Consider the following 15,257-nt stretch of genomic DNA (forward strand, 5'->3'; position numbering starts at 1 on the left):
AAGAACTTTTTGTTAGTCACATGAGATGATTCCTGACGATGCACTCATTACACAGACATGTGACTTCCATAACTTTCTGCTTGTAAAAAGGACAATAAGAAGCGAGTCAGCTGGTGTTTTATTCAGTGAGAGAAAAAGAATTGCTCAGAAGAACGCCTATCGAAACAACTGCAGCACAGGTAAAAGTTAAGACTTGATTTAGGTGATTGTTTTTCCTTTACTGCTATTATAATTTTAATTTCCATCTTAAATGGTACTTGATATTCATGACATATTCATATATAAGTATTGTTTTGAAATATGAATATTTTGAAATGAGACTAAATATCATCTTAGATTTTGGATATAGTAATACTGTGAGATATCCTTTACTGTTTTTAAAAGAAGAATTACAGTAAAGTGATGTAATTTTCTAAATTTAACTGTTATATTACTTGCCTTTGGCCTATTAGTCATTATATCCACATTACTAATTATTATTCATCAAAGTTCTCATCAAAAAAATATTTTCTGAAAGCACCAAAAGTCAGCCACACAATATTGTTGCAATATCGATATTGAGGTATTTGGTCAAAAATATCACGATATTTGATTTTTTTCAAAGAGGTTAATGTGCAAGTTTGTCTTGATTCATGTTGTTACACCAAAAAATACACCTCAAATCTTTTATATAGTTTTCTTAATAAAAGTTGTTAGTCACTTGATTTTGTGACTCATTTGCAACAGATTTATCAGCAATAATCACTTACTGCTTGGAAAAATATTCAAATTGAAGTTTATTTCTACAGCACCACATACAAAAGCAGCTCAGTGCTTCAAAATTCAAAATTACAAAATGTGCAAATGTGCATTTATACACATAATACCACATAACACCTTTTTTTAACACCTTTTTTTGCCATCTCACCAGACTTTAAAAGTGCCGTCTGCACGAGCGACATTTCTACTTTGTGGTAGGAGAGGTCTGCTTGTCTGTTTAATTGAGAGCAGGTCTGAGATTAACTGTGGAGCCAGACCAGGAGATGCTTTTTAAAGCAAAAAAAGGTTTTTGAATTGGATTCTGAAAACAACAGGAAACCAATGAAAGTTTCAGAGAACACGACATGCAGTCTGATGTTTTTGTCCTGGTTACAATCTGTGCAGCTGAGCTCTGGATAAATTGTAATCCTTGGATTGTTTTGTTTGGAAGACCTATGAACAAGAGATTGCAATAAAAAAGCCTGTTCCAGTTTGGCTTTACATAGCTTTAGCAAAAATCAGTTTCCATACAAACTGACTGGGCAGTTTTACACAAATCTACCTGATTTCAAAATTCAGCACTGGAAGATGTTGCATGTCATACATAAGTCTGAGATATAGAGGCAGTTGCTAATGAATAAATATATAACCTGCAACTTTATTGTTGTTGCTTTGAACTGGTGTATGTGTATATTACAGAAATATTCAATAATTTCCTTATTTTATCAAGCAACATTTAGCTCCAGTGTGAGCTAAATTTTACTGCCATTTCCTTGTGTTGTTCATGCTGTGATGTCTTATAAAACAGCAAATCTCTCTCTTCGTGAGACATAATGAACATATTGCAGTTGTGGTGATTATGCTGAAGTCTGATTGTCATCTGTTTTGCAGGATGCATTTCCTGGCTCTCATTTGTGCGCTTGTGACGGTCTCTGTCACCTGGGCTCGGCCTCACAACCCTCATGACTCCTCAGAGATGATAAACCTTATTAAAAAAGCCAACACCACCTGGACGGTGAGTAAATTTGTCTATTTCCTGCATGTCCTGTGATAATCTCTGCAGCATACGGCCACATAAGCAATCCCGCTGCCTCAGATTGTGGTCATGAATGCGTTCATTTCTGTAATCTCCCATTTTAACTCCACTTTTTTGCTCCAGGCTGGGGAGAACTTCCATAATATTGATATCAGCTATGTGAAAGGACTGTGTGGGACCATACTGAATGGACCAAAACTGCCAGAGGTGTAAGTTTAACTAAGTATGAGAGTGTGTGGGCATGGATTTGTGTGTGTAGTCTGTCACATGCCCAAACAGGTGACAATCAGCAGATTCATCTTATCTGCAGTGCTCAGTGACCGTTGTCCTCTCCTATTCAGGGTTCACGATACAGAAGGAATAAAGCTGCCAGACAGCTTCGACCCGCGCCAGCAGTGGCCCAACTGTCCTACAATCAAACAGATCAGAGACCAGGGATCCTGTGGGTCCTGCTGGGTAAGACGGACCAAGAAAAGGACATAAATCAGAGTAGATAGAGCAAGCTGGAACTCATTTAAAGATAAGTCATGTGCATTATAGAGACATATTTTTAAACTAGTTCTCCATTTAATTCTTTCCCGCAGGCCTTTGGGGCAGTTGAGGCCATATCTGACAGGATATGTATCCACAGCGGAGGTAAGATCTCTTTGGAGATCTCTGCTGAAGATCTGCTGTCCTGCTGCGATGAATGTGGCATGGGGTGAGCAACAAAATGAGTGTATTCCTGGATTTTTAAAGGAATAATTCACTTGCCAAATGACCAGCTGTGCATCAGTTACTCAGTTACTGACTTTGGGAAGAAATGAAGAATCCAAAACTGAGAAAATTCTTGATATAGTTAACTGATATAGTTTTGCTGTTGGTAAACATGGACCTCTATGGCTTCAATTCATCAAGAGTTTTTCTTTGATTTTGGATTCTTCATTTAGACAAATTCATTTGATTTTGGATTCTTCACTTAGGGAAAAACAGATTTTTTCTTCACGAGCTCAATGTGACATGGGGAGAGTAATTGATATACAAATGATCATTTTGGGGAGTATTCCTTTAAGAGTGCATTGAAAACCAACATTTGTGGTATTATTTTGCCCTGTGGTTTCAGCTGTTTTGGTGGTTATCCCTCCGCTGCTTGGGAGTTCTGGGCAAAGAAAGGGCTCGTGACAGGAGGCCTGTATGGCTCCAGTGTCGGTAAGCTTATACTGAGTGCAGACTGAGATTTTAGGAAGCATTAAAAGGAAGTAGAAAAAGTCTGAGCTGAAGCTGATGGTGCGTTTGACAGGCTGCCGACCCTACACCATCGCTCCCTGTGAGCATCACGTGAATGGGACTCGTCCTCCGTGTCAGGGAGAAGAGGAGACTCCAAAGTGTGTGGAGCAGTGCATCAATGGATACTCACCATCCTATCCGAAAGACAAACACTTTGGTACAAACCTCCAAAATGACCTATAGTCTCCTCCAACAGGAGCTTCTCTGTCATACGTCGTCTTGTTTTTACAGTTTCCTGTTTGTCCCTCTTCAGGTAGACGCACATACAGCGTCCCATCCAAACAGGAGCAGATCATGACCGAGCTGTACAAGAACGGGCCTGTGGAAGCAGCTTTCTCTGTATATGCAGATTTTCTGCTGTACAAGACCGGTGAGGCTGGGTTGACTTTGGTGCCGCATAAGCCACAACTCTGAAATTGTATATGCATGCAAAAAAAAAGTGGTTTTTTTTTTTTTTTTTTGATAATTTAGAGATTGTTGGGTGTTTTTTTCCCTAATTTTTCCCCCTTACAATTTACATTTTCAATGCAGGACTTTTACTTGTAACAGACTATTTTCACAGGTTGTAATTAGTACTTTTACTTCAGTAAAAGAATCTGAATACTTCGTCCACCACTGTCTTAGAGCATAGTTTGCCCTCTGGAAAATCTATAACAAAATGTGGAAAACCATCCGTCCTGACTCTGTGTTATTGCACTCATTTTTTCTCTCTTGCAGGAGTGTACCAGCATGTGACAGGAGAGATGCTGGGCGGTCATGCCATTAAGATCCTCGGCTGGGGAGAAGAGAATGGGACGCCCTACTGGCTGGCTGCAAACTCCTGGAACAGTGACTGGGGAGATAAAGGTACGACATGTTTCTTGGTCGCTTTTTCAATGTCACGTAAATGTGGTGAGTGATATGATCAAGAAGTATTGGGCCTTAAACTGTGTTTTCTCGTTTCAGGTTTCTTTAAGATCAAGCGTGGAAACGATGAGTGTGGCATTGAGTCAGAGGTGGTTACAGGAATCCCTCACAACTAGATCAAATGAGTCCTGGCTGCAAACAGTCTTCAAAGTCAATCAAAAAAGATTAAAAAGACACTATTTTGTAAGAGACTTCATGTAATCAACTGACAATAAATTCCATCTTGTGAAACCATAACTCCTTTGTGCTATCATTATATTTATTTTAAGTTTTTTTTGCCCCAATGAAGTATACAATGCAGATTCACATGTGAATTGAATTGTCTGTAATTAATGCAAATTATCCATAAAGGTAAAAGTGGAACTTTATGAGTGAGGCTGTCTGAAACTTCAGTTTAGATGCTTTGCCTATCATATGGAGATGTTGTTGTTTGGTGTAATGGCCTGTGTGTTTCAACATTGCAGCACTGTAATGTGCCTGCACTAGGCACTGCACGGTGCTTGAGCTCTGATTCTGCTATTGTTCCTAGGAAACACAATAAAGTGCCCCGGACATGAGTCCTAATGTCACGTCTGAGTTCAGATGAAGACCCAAATGCAGAACCAAAAAAGGGCTGACAGGTGTACAAATGAAAAGTGAGCATTTAAAGAAAATGTGCAAAAAACAAGTAGGTAACCAAAACAGACAAGTACAAATAAAAAAAACTGTATCATCAGGAAGAGCTCAGGGACAAGAAGACAGCAGCAAACACAGTGGAGACAACAGGGAGCATAGGTATATATACACAGGGGACTAATCAGGACAACAACATTCAGCTGGGTGATTGGACACGAGTAAAAAGGGGGAAAACACTTGTGATCCTACAAGATAGAGGCTAAAAATATAGGTCCAAGAGACACATTGGTGCATTTACCACATAATTTTACCAAATAAATTTTCTATTAATCAAATTACTTCAAAGTAACAGCCAACATAAGTTTTAACCCTTTGAAAACTGAGCAAATTTGCTTGATTTCTTTCAAAAACATGGGAAGAAGGCAATGAGCAGTGAAAGCAGAAATGGCCCAAAAATAAGAAAGAAAACATTAACAAGTACGAAAAATGTAGCTGAAAAGTAATACGAAAAAAACAACAATCCCACTAACCATTGAAAAAAATCCCCCTAGCTTTTCTAAGAATCATATTCTACAAATACCTGAAAATTAGTGAAAAGAAAAGAAAAGAAAAGATGGAAAACAAACAAACAAAAAAGGCAAACGAGACTTGGAGAAAGGTGCTTAAAATTAAATTAATTCTGTAAAGTAAATTTAAATATGTAATTATGATGATGACAAATAGTTTTTTTCCCTAGAATTTTTTTCTCCAAGTTTTTTAAAAAAAATAATTTTCTAATAATTTCTTTCAATTTGTGGAACATTTCTTTAAAAGCTGCTCATTCCCCATGTTTTTAAAATAAATCGCACCAATGTGTTCAGGTTTCAAAGGTTTAAATACTTGTGAAAGGCGTCTGAAGGTAGTGATGTCAGGTTTTAAAGGGTTAAAGTTCAATCTCAGCAGAGGGTGGCGGTAATGCGCCTAATACGTCCGTTGCTAACCGACAGGGGAAACGAAGAAGAAGAACTGCGCACGCGTGTTTAGTTGACGTCCATGTTTGTAGTCCTTCAGTAAATGTCCTTACATGGTGAAGGCGGACCTTAACACGAGGCGGACTTTGACATTGGAGGTGTTTCTTTAAACATACGATCCGATAACCAGGAAGCAGCGACTCCTGGAGAAAACGCCGCTGAATAAAAGCCTACAGGGGGACACCGGCGTTTTACCTTTACCGTCAGAGGTGATGGGACGTCTCCGGGTAAAGGAGCTCCCGTTAAAACATCTGTAACGTTAGCTGGTGGTGATGGAGGCAGGTTGTCCGGTATTACTGTAGCTAACGTTAAGTTACACGTCTTTCTTGTTTGTCCCTTTGTGCCGGTTAAGGAGTGATTTAACGTCTACATATCGTTAGTTAAATTAGCCTTACTAGATAGACATTAGTCATGTTTTTATCACATTTGGAGCTATGGAGAACATATTGGGAGTGTGTTTCCAGACCTTACACGGTGTTCATCTGCTCCCTCACGGCCGCACTGTACTATCTGTGGGGCCGCAAGTGTCAGGTCAGTCACTGCGGTAAAGGGTACCGGTGATAATGACTGCACTGTTATATAAACGTTATCTTGTTGTATTTTACTTTTTTTCCCTTTTTTTTTACCCGTTATTATTTTTGCATTAATTAATTAAGTCAATATTTTACTACGCTATTTTATTTTTATTATACTCTATGACTGCAATAACGTTATATCCACAGTCTTTTGTGTTTTATGTTTTTTTTATTGTATTGTTATTATTTTTGTTTATCATTAGTTGACCATTTCATTTTACTTCTTTTACCCTATTAGTTATATTTTTTCTTTTAATCTGTTATGTTTTCTTAATTAATTCAATTCTTTTTTAACTTTATGTATTTTTTTTCTTGTTTATGTTTTAGCTTTATCTTCTATTTTATTTTACTTATTTCGTTCTTCATTAATTTATTTTAATTTTACTTAATTTCAGTTTTTTTCTTATTTCATTTGTTATCTTATTATTATTATTTTTTAAATTTTATTTTATCTTTGTCTTCTCTGTTATATTTCTGTCGTTTTCTTCTTTTTTTGGTGATCAGGCAGCATAAAACTGAGTGTGTTAAAGGTGACTTCACTTTGTACCAGTGGTCATTTGCTAACACTTTATTATAACCCCTGTTTGGCATTTATAACCAGCATATGAAAAACTCACAGATCGTATTTAGCATACTATAACATAATCATAAGGTGATTTAATGACATTTTAACTATGACCGTTATATTAAGCATTTATAACTTGTAAATAAAGTACTAATGCTTCAATGCTTGATAACATTATTATTTGAATGTAGTTGTAATCAATATATAATATGTGTTTATTAGCTTTGAACACATCTATTGACAGCTTTAAACCATTTATTCATTTGTTCATGCAAGTTAGGGATTTTTTTCGAGAGTTTAAATTGTTGACAAATACATGAATAAACACTTAAAGATGTCAAAAGGAGGTTGAAATAAAGTGTTAGCAGTTATATTCATTATTAATTAATCAGCTGATTACCTTTGCAGTTAACACATTTTTTGGTTAGTCCACAAAATGTGAAAAAAGAACAACAGAAAAATGCCTACAGCAATTTCCTAAAGCCAAAAGTAATGCAATCAAATAACCTCAGACCAAAACTCAGATATATGTAATTTAAATGCTACCTGCACATTTTTGGCTTTGTGACTTGATGAATGACTTGAACATTTATTGAATTATCTTTTATTATCTGTTGACTACTCATGAGTGAATGTTGGCTTAAAACCACATAATACTCATGAGGTCTGTCTTTATAAACTACCATTGCAAAACAGTGTCTATAATCATTGTTTTTTTCATACAGTTTGTACTTAGATTGTTTTCTATTGTAGAAAATGTTTTTTAGGTTTTGTGTAACACTGTGTTGTTTACGACACCATGTAAACACACAAACACGCCCTGCCATTGGAGCTCTGTACCTCTCTTACTCTCTGCCCCCTAAAGCAGCCTGTTTTACATACATGTTGTTGTCTGTGTCAAGTACTGATTTCAAGACCCCTTTGTTCTACCCCTTCATTTTGCCTCTTTTCCCCTCAGACACCAGCCCTGGTTTCTAGCGAGGCTTTTAGTGCATTTCTCCACAAGCACTGTCCTGTGGTGGCCGAGCGCTTCAGTCCCACTCCGTGGTGCTGGGGAGGTCGGCTTCAAACGCTGGTCTGTGCCTTCCTCAAGTCCCGACCGCACGTCACTTATCGCAAGTAGGATAAACCTCCAGTTTACTTCTTTCTGTTGTACTCCTTTTCCACAGTATCTTTATATTTGTGTAGTAATAAGTTTATTGACTCAAGTAATTCTCTCTTCATCTCTCAGTGAGCTGATCCGTACTGTTGATGGTGGTCAGATCTCTCTGGACTGGGTGGACAATCAGGACAGTGCGACCTACCCAGAATCCTCCACCCGCCCCACAGTACTGATCCTCCCAGGCCTGACTGGCAACAGCAAGCAGTCCTATGTGCTCCACGCCATTAGCCAGTCCACCCGCCGCGGTTACAGGTCAGATATGCTCCTCACCTGTGTCCTGTATGGAATGATAACTTTCTGTGTCTGTTTTCCAAAATTAAAAGTGAAATTAAAACACCTCGTGCATTTCTTTTCAGAAGTTTAGTCAAAACGGAGCTTATTTTTTAACGAGTAATAGTAAAAAAACAGTTAAACAAGCAGTTAAAAACACAGGGAGCAAACTCAACAGTCAGAAATATCTACAGTTTATGTTCTTTACTCTTGCACCTTGTTTTTTTTACTTTTGCACCTTGTTCTTTTAGCTTGCTTATCTTGTCACACCTTGCTGCAATAAGAATGCAAATTTCCCTACTGTGGGACGAATAAAGGATTATCTTATCTTATCTTATTTTATATTATCATAAGTTTAAATTAAAGTAAGCAATGTTCAGCAGCTGCTGCAGCTGTTTTATATACATTTTGTTTTGTAGATGTGTGGTCTTCAACAACAGAGGGCTTGGAGGGGAAGAGTTACTGGTGAGTGCAATAATTAATTATTAATGAACTATGGTTGTGTCAAATTTAACACTGATACTATTTCCAGAAAATATTTGAGAATAAGACTAGATATGAAGTATTTTCACATTGTCTTATTGTCCCGTGAAAAAAATATTGTATATGGCTTATATGCCTGTGCCATAGATCTCTATTGTTGTCTTAAAACTAAAAAACAAAACACACACACACACATCAGTGGGCCACACTGTTGTATTTGGTGACATGGTCCTTCAAAAGGATTAGCACAAGCACTGTAGTTTATTTTTAGTCAAACATGCACCTTTTTACTGCTGTAGATACTAGAGCACCAAATGTGTATTCATCCGCAGTTGGACATAGTCCTTCAACAAACACACTACGACACTGTCCAATAGTTTTAGTAACTTTTGCTCAAAACTTCTGTTGTTTAAAGCAGACATATGCTCATTTCAGGTTCATACTGTGTTTCTACTAGAACATGTTTTGATGGTCAAAAAATACTTTATTTCCCTTACACTGTCTGCCTGAATACCTGTGTTCACTCTGTCTGAAATCCTCATCTGTTACCCCTGTCTCCTCAAGCCTCCCTCCTGAAAAAGCTCAGTCTGCTCTAAACTGTCAGCGTTTACAGATCCCCTGCACCTGGGCTACCTGCGGGACATGACTATAACGGAGGCTACTGGCACTTTTTTTCACCAATAAAAGCTCATAGTCCAAAAATCGTCAAAACCGGACATGTTTCAGCAGGAATTATTAAAGAAAAGATTGGAAAATGAATAACACTGGCAACCTTGAGTTCATGTTTCCCTGATGTTAGCATGTGGCTACATTTAGTAGTGTAGGCCACGTTTTGTAAACACTAGGAGAAAATGACCATGTGAAGAAGTCTGTCCCGAGCTGACGTCACCTTGTCTCAAGAGTAGACAAAAAACAAATATTGGGAACAGATTATCCAGAATGGTCTGAAGCCTGAGGTTCGTGTTCATAGGGGTTACTTTGACATACATTTACCTCATTATATAAAACTTTAGCTATTCTTAACAGTGCCTCCAGGATGTTGCCGTCACAAAAATTACCACAAATTCAGCCAATCTCTGTGTCTTCTGCATGACCTTGCAATTTTATTCAATCACTGCAACATATTGTATACAACATACTGTATATTTGACGATTTAAAATGGATAAAATCTCCATTCATTGTAGAGCTGAGCACAGCATATTCATTCGCTCGGCTCCTCCTGGCCTTGCTCTCTCTGTCTCTGTCTCTGTCGCCCTGCACCTGGGACAAAGACGGATACTCACAGTGACAGGGCTAACTGTTAGCATCACATGGCTAAGGTGATCACAGGCTTGTAGGATAGTTAAAAAGTTTTGAGAGACCAACTGAAGCACTCTTGGTTTTGGTCTTTTCACTGGATTTCACAGCCGTAGCAGGAGCTCAAACACCAAATCCGGCACTTGAACACAGCATGTAACGCTCCTCCTCTGTCCCTCTGCTCGCTTCAGACGCCTGTCACCTACTGTGCAGCCAATACCTCAGATCTTGAGCGTGTGGTGCAGCATGTCAAAGGACTTTACCCACATGCCCCTGTGTTTGGTGCTGGTGTGTCTTTGGGAGGGTGAGTTGGTGTACGGTGCTATGGTTTCCAACTGCTCGCATTTCTGTTATCAAAAAGTTATTTAATGGTCAAAGTGATCCGATCTTTGTTTCCTTTCTCTTTAGTTGCTAACTTTTTGTGAAACTGACTTTGTCTTTTTCTATATTTTCTCTATTCTGTCACTCTGTACAGCATGTTATTATTAAATTACCTGGCCCGTAAGCGCACAGAGTCAGGAATGGTGGCGGGTTTCACCATCTCCGTCCCCTGGAATGCACTGAAGTCTGCCGCTTCAATGGAAGAACCGCTCAACTGGCTGCTTTTCAACAAATACCTCACCAACGGCCTGTGTCAAGCTGTCACCAGGTCAGATAGTTTGCATACAGTTTGCATAAATTCCAGAGTGTGGGTTGTTTACTCATTAAAAAAATGTTTCTCACAGACACAGGAAGGTTCTGGAGAAAGTGGTGGACATTGACTATGTTGTGAAGGTATGGACCACTATGTACATTTGCTTTTCTGTCCTAGATTCTCCTGTCACTTTATGTATGATGGCCTTTTGTCTTCTTTATGATTTTTATTTTATCCTTGTCTTCAAGGCGCAAACGATCCGCGAGTTTGACGAACGCTTCACCTCTTTGCTGTTTGGTTATAAATCTTGTACGGACTATTACCACGATGCCAGCCCAGACAATAAACTCCATAATACAGCAGTACCCATCCTGTGTCTCAACGCTGCTGACGACCCCTTCTCTCCACAACACGGTGAGTAGACAACAGCAGAAGATCGATGTTGTGTTAGGCTTACAGTCTTTGATGCGAATTTTCCCTTGTGGTGATTTTTCAATGTATTTTTGTCATTAGATTTATCAGGTAACATTCATTTCTTTCATTTTTTCATAAATAAAAAAAAATCGTGTTATTATCATACACTTAGATATTTCCCAAGACTGGTGGAGCACTTCAGCGCCATGTTTTAAATTTGATGTGGCTGACATTCTGACTTGATTTGATTTTTTTTTTAAAATCCGGGCGGACACAAATTGCATAAAAATGTGAGAATTATTCTGTTGGAATCTGTACTGATTTGTGCATAAAACCCCTTCAAATACACATATGAAGTTGCTGCAGCAATACTGGTTAGCTACGTTTTCTGGATTGCCAGTTGCACTAGCCATGCTGTGTTGAAATCCTTTCCCCAGTTGAAAAGTGTTTCACTCCTGTAATGCCAAATGTTTGGCATTAAAATGACTGTAAATGGGGGTGAAGTGGTGTGTGTATGGGTATAAATGCATTTTTTACACTCGTGAAGGCAACTTGTTTTCAACTTGGTGCAGCTGCTCTCAGTTGCTTTCCTTTATGCTGGGGCTAATATTTCAGTCTCCCTGCTTAAAAATATGTTTTGTATCTCTCTTTTCACATGACTAACTCCTTAAATCTTTCTGCTTGCACAGCTTTCCCCTTGACCACGGTCCAGAGCCTGCCTAATGTCGCTCTGTTGTTGACGGCCCACGGTGGACACATCGCCTTTCTGCAGGGTTTGTTTCCCCGAGGTGAGAGCTACATGGAGCACGTGTTCGGTCAGTTTGTTCAAGCCGTCTTTGAACACCCTGAGGACATCATGAAAGCCTGTGGCATTAAAGAAGAGCAGGCGAGCTGATCACCTTGTTCTTTGAGTCTGACTGAAAAACAGAATGACCACTAGCTGAGAAGAGTATGAAGTCACTGGCATCACAGCAGTAAAACAGCAATCCACAAAAATGCATTGCTCAGCTTTGCATGCCGTTACCACAGACATGTTGGGTGTCCTCCATGTTTGCACAGAGAATGACCAACTGTATTGTACAATCATAAGACCTCATTGCAACTATGCTAATCTACCTCCTCATCGTCTCAGGTTCTCTTTTAATGAGCAATCAATGAAGTGAAAAAAGTAACAAACTCATCTGATAAATATTCAGTAAAACTTGCAGCTAGATGACAAGCTAATGCAGAATAGTGAACCAAGACAAAAAGATAATACATTCATTTTTACAAAAAAAGTTGATAGGCTGTAAATTGCTTTTAGTCACATAGTTTCTCTCACATGCCGTCCCAGCTTTACATGGAGCACTATAGTGTGTTAAAAAACAAATTGCACAATAATTCCTTTTAGAAAATGAGTGCTTGGGTTAATTCTGAAGATTTTATTTAAATAGAAGTGAATGTGAAATTTAGAACAGAAATGCATATTGTACAGTTTGTTTTGCCTCATAAGCTGCTTTGGTTTTGCAACACTTGTTTTCCTGAAGTGTGCAACATTCCTTAAATGGATTGTACGTTTTCACGTTTTAGCCTTGCATGCATATTTTACGTACAATTTCTCAATGCATACCATACTCTGAGGTAATCTTTCTAATAGCTCAGTTGTTAGAACTGTCAGTCTCAACCTGAAACATCCACACAGCAGGAGTAAACATATTAATCATGAAGAAAAGACTTGTGGAATTTCGGAGGTTTATCATCAGAGTTTTGGATTTCAAAACAACAAAAAAAAACCTGAAAATCAGTTAAATGTACAAAGTATTAGATGCTTGTAAATGCTTTTGCTGTGTGCTTGGTTGCAATGTAAATGATGTGGTTTATCAGATGTAAATGAGCTGACACTGTAAAAAGTAATTAAGGTATTTGTACCTGCTTTCAATAATTTAATAGCGAGTGGTTTTGAATTTGTGTGTCATAAATCTGCCTTTTGTTTGTCACTGGCACACATTGTTTGAGGAATGAGCGATAGAAGAATGTCTGTCATGTTTGTATTGTGGCTTTCAGTCCACATCATGATGATTTGATGTGTAGTTTGTAGTTGAAGGAGGTCATTTGTTTTTAATTTAAAGGATAACTTCAGTATTTTTCACCCTGGACCCTTTTTTTCCATGTTTTTGCATCTAAGTGACTATTGGGAACAACAATGTTTGAAAGTGATCCAGTTTTTGTGAGAAGGCTGCAGCCACCAGCCGTGACACAGGCTACAGTATAACCACTTGGGGTATGTGTGCACTGTCAATGTACGTCAACTAAAAGTGCTTGTTTTTGCCACTGACAGGCTCATATTGCTATTATAAGGGGCAACATTATGGAAAGGATCCCTACAGAGATTGAGCTTTTGGTTAAATAGTAACATCCTTCTTGTTAAACCAGAAACAGCCCCTGAAATCGCTGTCGCCAAACCCAACAGACATTTACTTAAACAACCATTTTCGCGTGTATAGAGGTAGTATATGTTCACATATAACTGAGTGAAATAAGGGTTTATTTTAACCAAGTGAAGACGACCAGAAATGTTTTCTCATGAGTTTTATTTTGGTTCTGTTGACTTTGGGAAAACAAAGTGTATTTTACAAAGATAAACTTACTGTATATTTAAATGACATCTGGTGAGCACAAGCACTTTTAGTGGACTTCAACTGACGGTGGGCACATATGCCCACAGTGGTTACAGTACAGCATGTTTCATGGCTGCAGTGCTCTCGCTCAATAGTGTACCGATTCTATAAAAATTGTTGTCTCTATTGGTACTTTATAAACAAAAACCATGGAAAAATAAAGTTCATGTCAAAAAATACCAAAGTTAACCTTAAATCATTGACTTTTTTGTTTTACAAGGACCAGGACAGTATGTACAGACTGACTTTTAAAATCAGTAAAGACTACGTCGAAGGTTTTTATCCTGTGTGTATCACCAATAGTGCACTGAAGATTCAAACACACAATTCTATAATGCCAGTACAAAGGTGTTATCAGTTTATGATTTATGTCATTTTTACATGAAGATACAGTTGTTTTACTTGAAGGGGAAATGTTTTGAAATGTAACCTGTGGTTCTAAAAACATTGTTGCTAATTGCTATCTTCTTGCGTCCATTTGCTCATCAGCTCTTTTCTTGCCTTTAATTGCTGTGTATTTTTTAAGGAAACATTCTTTTCAGTCTGTACGAGCTGTGACCACAATCACTTTGTTTGCAATATCAGTTGCATATTCACTTGAAAGAATGTTGGGCATTATGAACTATGTATTTGGTCATTGAATTACACTTGAATTAAAGAAGGACAATAATACAAATTCTGATCCCGGTTTGTGATTTATTGACATGCTGAGTTTACCAAAGTCAAGTGCGTAGGTTTGGTTTCAACATGGGGGACACATAGGAAACAGTGGTGTTGGGGTCTTCTGCCACAAAATTTGAGTACTAAACACTTACGCTGCGTCAACATGGGATCAGGCGGATGGTTGACTGCAGATGGAAAACACCATCTGGATGGCATGAAAAGGCACTCAGAGGGCAGGATGATAAAATGAAATAGGCATGACAATATGTTGCAATGGTGCTACGGTATTGTTTGCAAAGAATGGAATAAAAAATGTTAAAAAAAACTTTTTTATTTGATGTAATTTCCTAGTAATGTCAAGTCAAGTAATTGCTCATATCCCCATGTTTTTGCCTTTTGTTTGGGAGCTACATAACATCCGGATGTCAACTCCCTCTGGAAGATGCCAAATAGTTAAAATATTTTAACTTTGAATAGCAATAGAGTTCCCCAAGAATGAGTTAGCGAATATGAGTTAGCGTTTCAGGACCTCTGGTTCCCTCATCTTGAAGTCAATGTTTTTTTGAATGGGTTTTTGGTTAGAAGACTGAAATAATGTCTGGTTAACAAAAGCTGAAGAGAATTTAACGTTTTGTTCTACAACATAAAATACTCAGTAAATACCTGGTTGCCGTTTACTGTCTCTCTGATTCCATGTGAGCCATTCATATTTAATAATAATACTAATAACAACAACAACAAAGTCAATTTAAATAAATAATAATGTTGATTTAAATATATATAATCAAAAAAAATCATATTATATATTTATATTATTAAATTGAATATTAAATTATATTAATTGACATATATGATATTTAATTAAATTATATTTATGAAACAATTTGTGTCTTTGCATATGGCATAGATGTCTTTAATTTTGTCAAAACAAAAGTCCTTTGCTACTTTATATCTACTACTGTTTTC

The 15,257-nt window shown here is 37.7% G+C and overlaps 2 protein-coding genes across 3 annotated transcripts; both read left to right on the forward strand.

The window, feature by feature from the left end:
* Positions 1-54: 54 nt before the first annotated feature.
* On the forward strand, positions 55-4,183 carry ctsbb (cathepsin Bb). Its single transcript, XM_042503617.2, has 10 exons — positions 55-179; positions 1,630-1,753; positions 1,898-1,983; positions 2,116-2,230; positions 2,359-2,474; positions 2,877-2,962; positions 3,054-3,197; positions 3,294-3,410; positions 3,758-3,886; positions 3,986-4,183. Exons 2-10 carry the CDS (start codon positions 1,631-1,633, stop codon positions 4,060-4,062), a joined length of 993 nt encoding a protein of 330 aa, XP_042359551.2. The 5' UTR covers positions 55-179; position 1,630; the 3' UTR covers positions 4,063-4,183.
* Positions 4,184-5,626: 1,443 nt separating this feature from the next.
* LOC121955810 (phospholipase ABHD3-like) lies at positions 5,627-14,304 on the forward strand. 2 transcript variants are annotated; one of them, XM_042503895.2, is made up of 9 exons: positions 5,627-6,102; positions 7,670-7,830; positions 7,943-8,125; positions 8,563-8,608; positions 10,115-10,227; positions 10,399-10,572; positions 10,649-10,697; positions 10,806-10,971; positions 11,661-14,304. In XM_042503895.2, exons 1-9 carry the CDS (start codon positions 5,983-5,985, stop codon positions 11,864-11,866), a joined length of 1,218 nt encoding a protein of 405 aa, XP_042359829.1. In that variant the 5' UTR covers positions 5,627-5,982; the 3' UTR covers positions 11,867-14,304. The 2 variants fall into 2 exon arrangements, with proteins under 2 accessions (XP_042359829.1, XP_042359830.1); XM_042503896.2 differs by having other exon boundaries at positions 5,627-5,798.
* Positions 14,305-15,257: the final 953 nt, after the last annotated feature.

Source organism: Plectropomus leopardus, chromosome 16, assembly GCF_026936395.1.
Source record: "Plectropomus leopardus strain MGB_pleo_1.0 chromosome 16, ASM2693639v1, whole genome shotgun sequence".
NCBI classification, from domain to species: Eukaryota; Metazoa; Chordata; class Actinopteri; order Perciformes; family Serranidae; genus Plectropomus; species Plectropomus leopardus.

What these genes read in the sequence shown, in the direction of transcription:
- ctsbb (XM_042503617.2), top strand. Translation starts at nt 1,631, where the DNA reads ATGCATTTCCTGGCTCTCATTTGTGCGCTTGTGACGGTCTCTGTCACC. An exon ending in CCTGTATGGCTCCAGTGTCG is followed by an intron (nt 2,963 to 3,053) that starts GTAAGCTTATAC and finishes TGCGTTTGACAG; the next exon opens with GCTGCCGACCCTACACCATC. An exon ending in TTTTCTGCTGTACAAGACCG is followed by an intron (nt 3,411 to 3,757) that starts GTGAGGCTGGGT and finishes TCTCTCTTGCAG; the next exon opens with GAGTGTACCAGCATGTGACA.
- LOC121955810 (XM_042503895.2), top strand. Translation starts at nt 5,983, where the DNA reads ATGTTTTTATCACATTTGGAGCTATGGAGAACATATTGGGAGTGTGTT. An exon ending in GCTGGTGTGTCTTTGGGAGG is followed by an intron (nt 10,228 to 10,398) that starts GTGAGTTGGTGT and finishes CACTCTGTACAG; the next exon opens with CATGTTATTATTAAATTACC. An exon ending in ACATTGACTATGTTGTGAAG is followed by an intron (nt 10,698 to 10,805) that starts GTATGGACCACT and finishes CTTGTCTTCAAG; the next exon opens with GCGCAAACGATCCGCGAGTT.